The sequence below is a fragment of the Mus caroli genome, unplaced genomic scaffold (genome assembly GCF_978045245.1).
Source record: "Mus caroli unplaced genomic scaffold, Mus_caroli_1 scaffold_15, whole genome shotgun sequence".
Classification (NCBI taxonomy): Eukaryota; Metazoa; Chordata; class Mammalia; order Rodentia; family Muridae; genus Mus; species Mus caroli.
This window is the reverse complement of record NW_028227270.1, coordinates 99,222,874-99,233,307: the sequence shown is the minus strand read 5'-3', so window position 1 is coordinate 99,233,307 and position 10,434 is coordinate 99,222,874. Positions and strand designations below refer to the sequence as shown.

Genomic DNA, 10,434 nt, shown 5'->3' with positions numbered 1-10,434 from the left:
TCTTTCTGATAGGGGAAAAAAAAGGCATTTATTTAGAGCGCACGCACGCACGCACGCACGCACGCACGTGTGTATTGTTTTCCGGGTATAAGAAGATGCCTGAAACGTAACCTTTCTCACTCACACCATAACGTGGGTTCAAGAAACGGGGCAGGCTCCCTGCAGTGTTGATTTCTGACCATGGGTCTCCTTAGACATTTCTGAAGGCTGACAAAAGTGTTGGTTGTGGACACGTGAGGTGCGCGGTTTTAGGGGTTAATACTGGGACATGTGTAAGTTTCAAGGAATGAAATTACTTGATAATGAAAAACGTGAGATGCTCCAGGAGGATTTGAGCTTGGATCCCTGGGTTCAAAGTTCAGAGCACTAAACCTCCCACTGTGGGATCAGCAAGTATGTTGTCCCAAAGAGATTTTCCTGAGGGAGCTAACTCATCCCTGACACACCTCTGACTGCCAAATTTAAGTTATTTGAAGTGGAACTCTACCGCCCTCCTGTGGCACATGCTGACAATACATGGAGGGTTTTCCTTGTTTAGAGCATTAAATCGACTTCCCATTTTGCAGGGCAAGCAAGGTCAAAGAGGCTAAACTTCTGTGGAGCTGAAGACAGTATAATGAGTATAATCTAAGAAAATATCTCAACATATATTCTGTAGGATTCTTTTGAAAGATCTGGTAAAGCCATTATTATTAATATCAGTTTTATTATTTGAGAAGTTCATACAACATGTTTTGATCATATTTACTCCTTGCTCCTCCCCCAACTCCTTACAGATCCACTTCCACATTTATACTCCTGACGTTTTGCCTCCCCCCATAAAAACTAACTTGAGAGGTTCTCTAAGATGTAAAAACCTTGGGAATAAACTTTTTGAATTCCCCGAGAAGCACACTGGAGTGCTCAGGGGGAGCCACTGACACTGAATCTTTAGTCCACAGTGACCCTGAACTGGGGAGGATGGCTCCAGAGCTGAGTCAGCTCCTGGGACACCTGGCCAGAGGAGATGACAAGGCCAGAAAGAGCTGGTTTCTGAAATTCCCCAAGGTCTCACCAAATATAGAGAAAGTAACATGGTAGCCAATCAGAATTGTACTAATGTCACGGCCTTGTCCCTACCATTCATATAAGAGGTTACCTAGCATTTCTGGAAAATTCCCCTAGCCCTGCCTAAAAAGGGACCTACAAGCTCATTGGATGGTTGCCATTGGCTGAATGGTTCACCTCTGAATGCTGGGTAATTTCTGCAGAACAAGCCCTCTTTGCTTTGCACACTTTTTGAGTCTGGGGTCTTCCCTCAGTGATTCTTGGACCCTAACAAACCTATCCAATCTGTACTTCCCATAGGCTCCTAGGGGTGGGGCCCTCCTTGGAGTGGGGTCCCCCTACCACCCCCTTAAAGAAAGGTATCTCTTTCCCAGGAGCTATCAACTGTTCATGCCTCCTTAGGGGTGAAGGCTCACACGTCACTTTCCACTCGGTTCGATCTTGTTGTGCAGGCAACCACAGCTGCTGGGATTTCGTGCGGGTATTGGTCCTATCATATCCAGGAGACACTGGTTCACTGTACTCCTCCCTGACTTTTGGCTTTTACATTCTTTCTGCCCTCTCTTCCATGATTATTTCTGAGCCCCAGTGATGTGTGTAATATGAGGGAGATGTCCCACCTGTGACTGAACACTTTACTGACACAAAACTCTTTGTACTGGGACAACTTGTTGAGTTTCAGTGTTAACCAGCATCCACTGCTGCAACCTTGGTCTTCTCTACCTGGCCTCTTTGCTCCCAGCACAACCACTCTGAGAATTAATTAAATAGCAATAAATGCCTAGGCCACGAGCTTTGTCTCGTCCCCCAGCTAGCTTGTAACTTATACAACCCATTTATTCTAGACTATGTCTGCCATGTGGTTGGTTATCTTTCCTCAGATGTAAAGAGAGTCTCTTATATACTGTGTAGAAACATCACTTACCGATAAAAAAAAGTTGGTGGTCTATCAGCTGAAGCAGGAAATAGAAGGTAGGAGTTCTGGTAGAGAGAAATTGGAACTCCAGGAGTTAGGTAGAGGCGGGAGATTCACCCTGAATCCTGAGGAAGTCAGATGCATGAAACTGAGAGGTACCCATGTGGCAGACATAGACTAGAATAAGTGGGTTGTATAAGTTACAAGCCAGTCGGGGAAGGAGCTGAAGCTTATGGTCTAGACATTTACTCATAAAGAATTAGGTCACAGAGTTGTTATTCTGGGAAAGAGAGAGGCCGGTACAAAGACCACGATTACACGCCGCACAAAGAAACTTCTCTAATGACATCTGGGGGATGCACCAGCCTATGGGTAGGAAGGTATGAGTTTAGAGGGCAGCTTGGTTATGTCCATTTCACAGAAATATAGTATAGTGTTGGGCATGTGGTGTGTTTCTTCTTGTGGAGGCAGCCTTATATCTAATCAGAAAATGGGTGATTCTCTCCGTAATATTTTTGTATGATTACACCCACGGGCGAATCTTGCTATACAAGTCATTATTATAGTTCACAGAGTTAACAGCTAAGTAACATTGTTGGTTACCCCAGCACCCTCCCAAGCCAGCTAATCAGGAGGAAGAGTTCTGGTCAGTACCATCTTGATTTCTCCACGCCCCATGTCCAAAATGTGTAGTGTCGTTAGCTTTGGGGTCTTCCCATCAAGTGGTGGTGGGTAACCAAAACCAATAGCAATGGCTGTTATTTTTGAGGGGTACCTTTGGTACATCTCTGACCAACAACTCAAGTGGCGGTATCCCACATCTGGTACTGGGTTTTTAATTTTTAATTACCTATGGCTTCTGGGAGGAACATAACACCCCCCCCCCCGTGTACTTTTCCTATAATATCCATTTCTCCTTTATCCGTAAAACGTACTCACTTCCCCGCTGTAGAAATTGTCTCACTTGAGTAGTCATCAAGCTTCTGGAAGCAGGATGGTTCTCCACTCCTCGGCTGCAGATAAAGTAGCAAGTTCAGTTGACTTATCGTCCATGATCATCTAGCAGCCAAAGTGCCTTCTGCCTGAGTACTTGTGCGACTGCCCTCTGTGACCTTGAACCCTCAGATGTCTGCTTTTTGTCACCAAGGGTCTAAGCGTTCTATCTTCTGCTTCGATTCATAGAGAGGCCCAAGAAGAAATGAGGGCCCAAATTTGGAGGCTTGGATTCCTCTGCTTAGTCATGCCTGTGGGTGTCTTGTCTTCCCCCTTGCTTCGTGTACCAGTTCCTACATGTATGAAAATATTCTTCTAAAAATGTTAAGGCCACATTCTTCTGTCCGTACAGACACTGAGATTCCAAGTGAGTATAGACTTCGGGGTCTGAACTGTGCTCACGTTTCCAGGTTCTGAGTGAGTTATAGGGAATACTACTCAGGGATGCAACGTTGTGGCCTCAAATGTTTGTTGTGTTGGTTTTAAAATTAAGTCTTTTTCCTCCTTCAGATGTGAAGAAAGGGCAAAGAGATGGAATTTGGTTATACTTGTGGGAACTACACCTATACGTGTACACACGCACACACAATTTCAACACTGTTAGCCTGTTTTCAGACATTTAAAAAAAAATCACGATTCTAAAAGTAAAAGGATATAGACAGTCCAATTTTAATGATAGATACATACACACATGACTGTAGTTGGCATACTTACCATCTCAAAGGTTTATGAAGAGTTAGAAAATTGTAGTGTATTACGGTGAGCTGGCTATTGCTGAGACAAGTTATAATCACCTCACAGAATCATAAAAATGTTCTTTAGTACAGAGCCTTTTTTATGACACTCTCTTTTAGCTTTTAGACTTTTCCTTATGATCCTCAGATACAAGCATCCCAGTAAAACCTACTTGGTCTGTTTGGTAGTTGGGTCTTTCCTTTTATTTACATGTGTGTTTGCCTGTGTGACCAGTACGCCACGTGTTTGGGTGTCCTAGATCAGAGGTGGGTGTTGGATGCCCTGGAGTTAGAGTTACCGTTGATTGTGTCACACCTGCCAGGGGTGCTGGGAACCGAACTCAGGTTCTTGTGAAACGTAGTAAGGGCTCTGAATTGCTGACCTGTCTACCGCTCCCGCTTCTTCATTACTATTTCCTGTGGGCATCATCGATATATTTCTCAGAGGCAAGCATCCTACTAGAGTCGGCCCTCTGTATCTGATCATTACATGCAGTTTGTGGGGAAAAAAAAAAAAAAAAACGCTGAAGGAAACATTGCTGAGGAAGGTACCCTGATGGATAAGGTCAGATTTCAGGGCCTTGTTTCTGAGCTATACTGGTTTCTCCAGAAATACGTGTACAGTGAACATAATCCCATGGGAGCAGTGTAGGAGGTGAGGCCTTTTGCACGCTTCTAGTTTCTGTGGATAAACACATAACAAGACACTGTGTCAAAAGTGGGGTAGGAGGCAGGAGAAAAAAAAACACATTTATTTAATGTTCTTCTGTCATTAGGGAACTCATGGTCCCTGCGCAGGTTCTTGATTTCATCTATAAAAGTATTTTAAAGTTGACTCAGAAGGGAACTCTATGGAATTTGATTGACTTTTGAGACAGGAAACACCAGGTTTGGCAGCTATAGGGGAGACAAGATAAAGTAAAAAACCAACCAACCAACCAACCAACCAACCAACCAACCAACCAACCAAAACCCCAAACACCTGGAAAGGCTCACCAGTGGAAGTCTGTCTGGGTGAGGTGGAGGGACAGAAGGCCCTTTAATGGGTCAGGCCAAGGGGGATTGGGATTTTGATTCCTGACAGGAAAAGGACGATTTACCAGTGAGTGTAAGCCATTCTGTTGAGGGAGGGAGGGGGTTTTCGTGGTACCTATCTCCTAAAGGGGATACTTTCGAATTCACGAAAACAGACACAGGCCCACGGTGCTACTACTTGTAACTACTTGTCACTGCCTTGTGTCTTGAAGACACTCATCACAGATCAGCCTTTAGACAGGCGGTGATGACGAGCAAGCGTTCTGAAAGTTCTTAAGCCAGTTTCCACTCATTAGCCGTGCAAACTCAAGCAATTAACTGTCACTGAACACGTGCCTTGCGACCTGTAGTTTAGGCACAAGTGTTAATTTACCTTAAAAGGATGCAAGGGGGATGCAAACTGGGGGTAGTGGCACTCACCTTTAATCCCAGAACTCAGGCTGATCTCTGAGTTCAAGGGTAGTTTGATCTTCAAAGTGACTTTAAAAAGCATCATATGGCATAAGAATGAATAACTAGCTGAGCGGTGGTGGTGGTGGTGGTGGTGCACGCCTTTAATCCCAGCACTTGGGAGGCAGAGGCAGGCAGATTTCTGAGTTCCAGGCCAGCCTGGTCTACAAAGTGAGTTCCAGGTCAGAGAGGGCTATACAGAGAAACCCTGTCTCGAAAACAAAACATAAACAAACAAAAAAACGAACAAAAAGAAATACATAAATAAATAAACTAATAAAAATTAAAAAATAAGAAGGTTCAGGTGACAAATATTATTACCAAAAAAAAAAAAAAAAAAAAAAAAAAGAATAAATAACTATTGTGAAAAGTTACCTTGGCGTGTGTTTTTCCACCAAAGACAAGGCTGTATTGTAATTTGCTATCCAACAGATTACTTTTGGTCTTTTGAATTACAAACTGTGCTGGGGAAAGAAACAAAACAGGTAACTAACTGTGGGGCGGAGCCGGGAAGGAAGGAAGGAAGGCAGGCTACCAGCACTGGATGCACATTTTACACATTTTGCAGAACCAGTAAACTTCCACCTGTAGAATTTCAGGCTGTAAAAGATATTTCCATATTTAACCACAAACGGATATTACTCAATTTTCCTTCAAAGTTTTGCCAATTTACAGGGTATGATTTTGCTTTCTTATCCTAAGCTTACTAGGCAAATAACAGATATCGAAAGCAATGTTAAGTTTAGGAAAACACAGGCGGCTTTGGTGCGGGTGAGAAAAACATTAAATCTTTCGCTTTACTATCGTGAGAAATCACGAGTTGGAAGAAAGTGAGATGTTAAGTTGTTGGTCCTTTTGAAAAGAAACCCGTGATGTCACTTGGTGTGTGATGTGCTGACGTAACAGCACATTTGTTCTACAGATGCATATCCAGTCGATACTAAAGCTGGGGCCTAAGGTTAGTCTTTCCATTCCTAAGCCAACCTAAGTTGTAAACGGAATTTCTTCAGTTTTTACGTATGCAACTTGCTAGGTAAAGCAATGGAAAAAGCATCTTGATAGATCTTTTCTTGGCTAAAACATGGACATCCCTGAGCATGTTCTTACCCTAGGAATAGACACCCAACGGACCAACTCGTTTATTCCCCGATCGAGCCCTAGAGCAAATTAGGGCAGGAATACACGGACAGGGTATCCCGGTATGCTCAAGGAAGGCACACAAGTATTGATCCTTCAGGACAGTTTCGAAGCCTTTCGCTGGGCATCCCGGATAAGGAGAATGACCACAATCGCCTTCTTTGCCCTACCCTCTTGTTTAGATGAGGCTTGCTAATAGTTTTTAATTATGTCTACCGGCTAAACCGGAAGACCAGGAACTTACCACCTACTTGTTCTCCTTCGCTTCTTTGGACAGGTAAACAAGGCGGAAGAGGCTCTCTGCAAAACACAAGGAGCTGCTTCTAAGGTGCCTGCGGACCAGGACAGGGTACCCGCACCCACACAAGAAACAAGATTTCCCACGTCCACTACCCCAAAGTGAAAGGGAAGGGAAGGATACCTGCATGTGTAACAGCTTTTTGCGCTGAAAGTGTGGGTGGCTCTGAAAAGAGCCTTTGGGTTAGGAGTGTGAGTTAAAGAACTCACTTGGAGCTGGTGTACTTGGTGACGGCCTTGGTGCCCTCGGACACGGCGTGCTTGGCCAGCTCCCCGGGCAGCAGCAGGCGCACGGCCGTCTGGATCTCCCGGGACGTGATGGTCGAGCGCTTGTTGTAATGCGCCAGGCGGGACGCCTCGCTCGCGATGCGCTCGAAGATGTCGTTCACGAACGAGTTCATGATGCCCATGGCCTTGGAGGAGATGCCGGTGTCGGGGTGCACTTGCTTCAGCACCTTGTACACGTACACCGAGTAGCTCTCCTTGCGGCTGCGCTTGCGCTTCTTGCCGTCCTTCTTTTGGGCCTTGGTGACGGCCTTCTTGGAACCCTTCTTCGGGGCGGGAGCGGACTTCGCGGGCTCAGGCATGACGAGACTGGAACTCTGGAACTCTAGCACGGAAGCTACTCGGCCCTGTCTATTTGATGAGGTCTTATTCAAATGAGGCATGGGATCGGGCGCCTATGATTGGTTCATGATGTACATGGCGACATCCGAAGTCTTGTCCAATTGACGTGCGCCCGGGAATGCTTCCCATTGGTCTAGAAGAAAAGAAGAAGTCAGCCAATCGCATAGGCCCTTTTTTACGCCCAGAGAAAACTATAAGGGCCAAGCTCTTGCTCTTTGCAAAGGTACAGTTGTCAGAGGCTGTTTACTTTCTACCATGTCTGGACGCGGCAAACAGGGCGGCAAGGCTCGCGCCAAGGCCAAGACCCGCTCCTCCCGGGCCGGCCTGCAGTTCCCCGTGGGCCGCGTGCACCGGCTGCTCCGCAAGGGCAACTACTCGGAGCGCGTGGGCGCCGGCGCCCCGGTGTACCTGGCGGCCGTGCTGGAGTACCTGACGGCCGAGATCCTGGAGCTGGCGGGCAACGCGGCCCGCGACAACAAGAAGACGCGCATCATCCCGCGCCACCTGCAGCTGGCCATCCGCAACGACGAGGAGCTCAACAAGCTGCTGGGCCGCGTGACCATCGCGCAGGGCGGCGTCCTGCCCAACATCCAGGCCGTGCTGCTGCCCAAGAAGACCGAGAGCCACCACAAGGCCAAGGGAAAATAAGACCAGCCGTTCACTTACCCCAGAGGGGAAAAAAAGGCTCTTTTCAGAGCCATCCACAGCGTCTTTTAAAGAACTGAATACTTACGTGAGATACTTAAATGTCATTTTCTATGCGGTTTACAGGTGAGCGTTTTAGAACCAGAATAATTGAAGACAAACGTTGTGGTTTCTGCCCACGGGAGACTGTCATACATGAACCCAAGAACTAGTTTCCCTTTGAACTGTGGTGTTAAGTGCTGAAAACTGGCCACTTTTAGTGCTTAGGGATCCTTCCGTGTTTCCAGATGGGGATTGAGTCTCCCTAGATGTCCTAGAACTCGTTCTGTAGGCCAGTCCAGCCTTCAACTCCTATTACCCTGCACCTGCCTCTGCCACTGCCTCCTTAGTGTAGAGTTTAAAGGCATGTGCCATCACCACTGCCATTTGAGTGTTGTATGTGCGAGGGGGCATACATTATTCAGATCTGGATCCTCTGTCTTCTGTCTTGGTGTACTTACTCCTAGATAGTGTTAATATAAAAGCGACATTTTTTTCCTTTGCATACTATAACTTTTGTTTCATAAGGACGTAGCGATCACATTTAATGAACAAGGTAAAGGCGCGCGCGTATGAGTGCGCACCTGCATCTTGCGTTGTTTGATGCACGTAAGTTTAAGAAAAAAGAAAAGAAAACTCTGCTAACGAAAACCTGAAGCGCAGGGAGTTGATGGAATTAGCTTCCTTTCCATATAAAAACCTATTGTGTTAAATTTGCTCTACGCCCTTCCCCCGGCCACACCCACTTCCACTGAGCTCCTGTTTTCACTCCGGTCCGCAAGTTCCCTATAAGAGGGACGCGCCTTCTCCAGAAGGCCGTCTGTTTCTTCTTAGAGCAGTACAGCCTCGTCTTCATCATGTCTGGTCGTGGCAAGGGCGGGAAAGGTCTCGGTAAAGGCGGCGCTAAGCGCCACCGCAAGGTTCTCCGCGACAACATCCAGGGCATCACCAAGCCCGCCATCCGCCGCCTGGCCCGGCGCGGAGGAGTGAAGCGCATCTCCGGCCTCATCTACGAGGAGACCCGCGGTGTGCTGAAGGTGTTCCTGGAGAACGTGATCCGCGACGCCGTCACCTACACGGAGCACGCCAAGCGCAAGACCGTCACCGCCATGGACGTGGTCTACGCGCTCAAGCGCCAGGGCCGCACCCTCTACGGCTTCGGCGGCTAAGCTCACCTAGAGCCTCTTTCTCAACTAAAGGCCCTTTTCAGGGCCATCCAATTAATCCTCGGAAGGGTTGCAACATTAGTTACAGTACGGGTGAAGTTTTTCTAGTGAGTCTCTTTCCAGCCACTTCCCGTGGGGTTGGGGGCTACGGCGAGGGCAGCCTTAAGTGAAAATGGAGTTCACCGTGAGCCTTCAGTCGCGTTATGTGGGTCCGTGGAATCGGGACGGTTCCTTTGAGAGGAGGTAGAGCTCAGACGCTGGGCAGTAGCAACTCCTATAACCCACCCCACCCCTGCCTCCTACATAGAGGTTGGCTTCAGGACTACCACGTTCCAAAAGACTTAACTTTCTGTGGCCTCGATGTACCTTGCTCTCTAGTTTATATGGCTGTGATGGTAAACACAGCCAGGGCTATGAGACAGTGAGGCACAGTCTCGTGTCTCCGGGGGTTGGTTTTTCGAGACAGGGTTTCTCAGTGTAGCCCTGGCTGTCCTGGAACTCACTTTGTAGACCAGGCTGCCCTCAAACTCAGAAATCCGCCTGCCTCTGCCTCCCGAGTCCTGGGTAAGGCACAGTCTTAAGCCAAAATAAACAACCTAGAGAGTCCTGATTCTTACATTCTGATGTAATGAAATATCATTACACCGATGTAGCAAAGGAAAATTTAAAGTTTGTTTTTATTTACTACTAGCTCGGCATGGTGGTTAAGCCCAGCATTTGGAAGGCAGAGCAGGAGGATCTCCGAGTTTGAGGTCTATGAAGCCAGTATCGGGACAGTCAGAGCAAAGAGAAAAAGGTCTGTCTCAAAACAGACCTTTTTTTTTTTTTTTTTGGTCCGTGTATCTATCTGTAGGCAGGTGTCCATAGAGACAAGAACGGGGTGACAGATCCCTTAGAACTTAAGTGACAGCAAGCTATGACTACCTGACAGGGGTGCTGGGAACTGATCTCAGGTAGCAGTAATGCTGTTACTTAAGCCAGCTCTCCAGCCTCTTAAGAACTTTTATGTGGGGGGAGGGGAATGAGGGGTGGAGGTGGGCTTTTTCTAATTCAAAAACCACATTTTGAAATAATGGAGCAATAAAAGTACGTTATATCTCACTCATTGCTGGACTTCCCAAATGACCGTAGACAGGCCTTGTATTAGATTGCTTGGTCATTTTACAGAAGACATTTGTAAATACTCATGTACAATTGGGAAAACTGCTGTTGCATGTTGTGTATAGAAAGGGGCAGACAAACAAAACCAATCAACCAAACAAAATCCCCAGGAAATGTAGGAAAATTCATCAGTATAAACTCATCGATAAGAATGTAAACCCACCCCACCCCACCCCACCCCACCCCC

General features: G+C 46.8%; 3 protein-coding genes across 3 annotated transcripts; 2 read left to right on the top strand and 1 right to left on the bottom strand.

Annotated features, from left to right (window-relative positions):
• Nucleotides 1-6,767: 6,767 nt before the first annotated feature.
• On the bottom strand, nucleotides 6,768-7,243 carry LOC147001061 (histone H2B type 1-F/J/L). The gene has a single exon (XM_085831264.1). The coding sequence runs from the start codon at nucleotides 7,194-7,196 to the stop codon at nucleotides 6,816-6,818; it is 381 nt and encodes a 126-aa protein (XP_085687390.1). The 5' UTR covers nucleotides 7,197-7,243; the 3' UTR covers nucleotides 6,768-6,815.
• Nucleotides 7,244-7,456: 213 nt separating this feature from the next.
• Nucleotides 7,457-7,931, top strand: LOC147001060 (histone H2A type 1-B). The gene has a single exon (XM_085831259.1). It carries the CDS (start codon nucleotides 7,492-7,494, stop codon nucleotides 7,882-7,884), a length of 393 nt encoding a protein of 130 aa, XP_085687385.1. The 5' UTR covers nucleotides 7,457-7,491; the 3' UTR covers nucleotides 7,885-7,931.
• An 800-nt stretch (nucleotides 7,932-8,731) lies between these two features.
• Nucleotides 8,732-9,142, top strand: LOC110289164 (histone H4). Its single transcript, XM_021155336.3, has one exon. It carries the CDS (start codon nucleotides 8,778-8,780, stop codon nucleotides 9,087-9,089), a length of 312 nt encoding a protein of 103 aa, XP_021010995.2. The 5' UTR covers nucleotides 8,732-8,777; the 3' UTR covers nucleotides 9,090-9,142.
• Nucleotides 9,143-10,434: the final 1,292 nt, after the last annotated feature.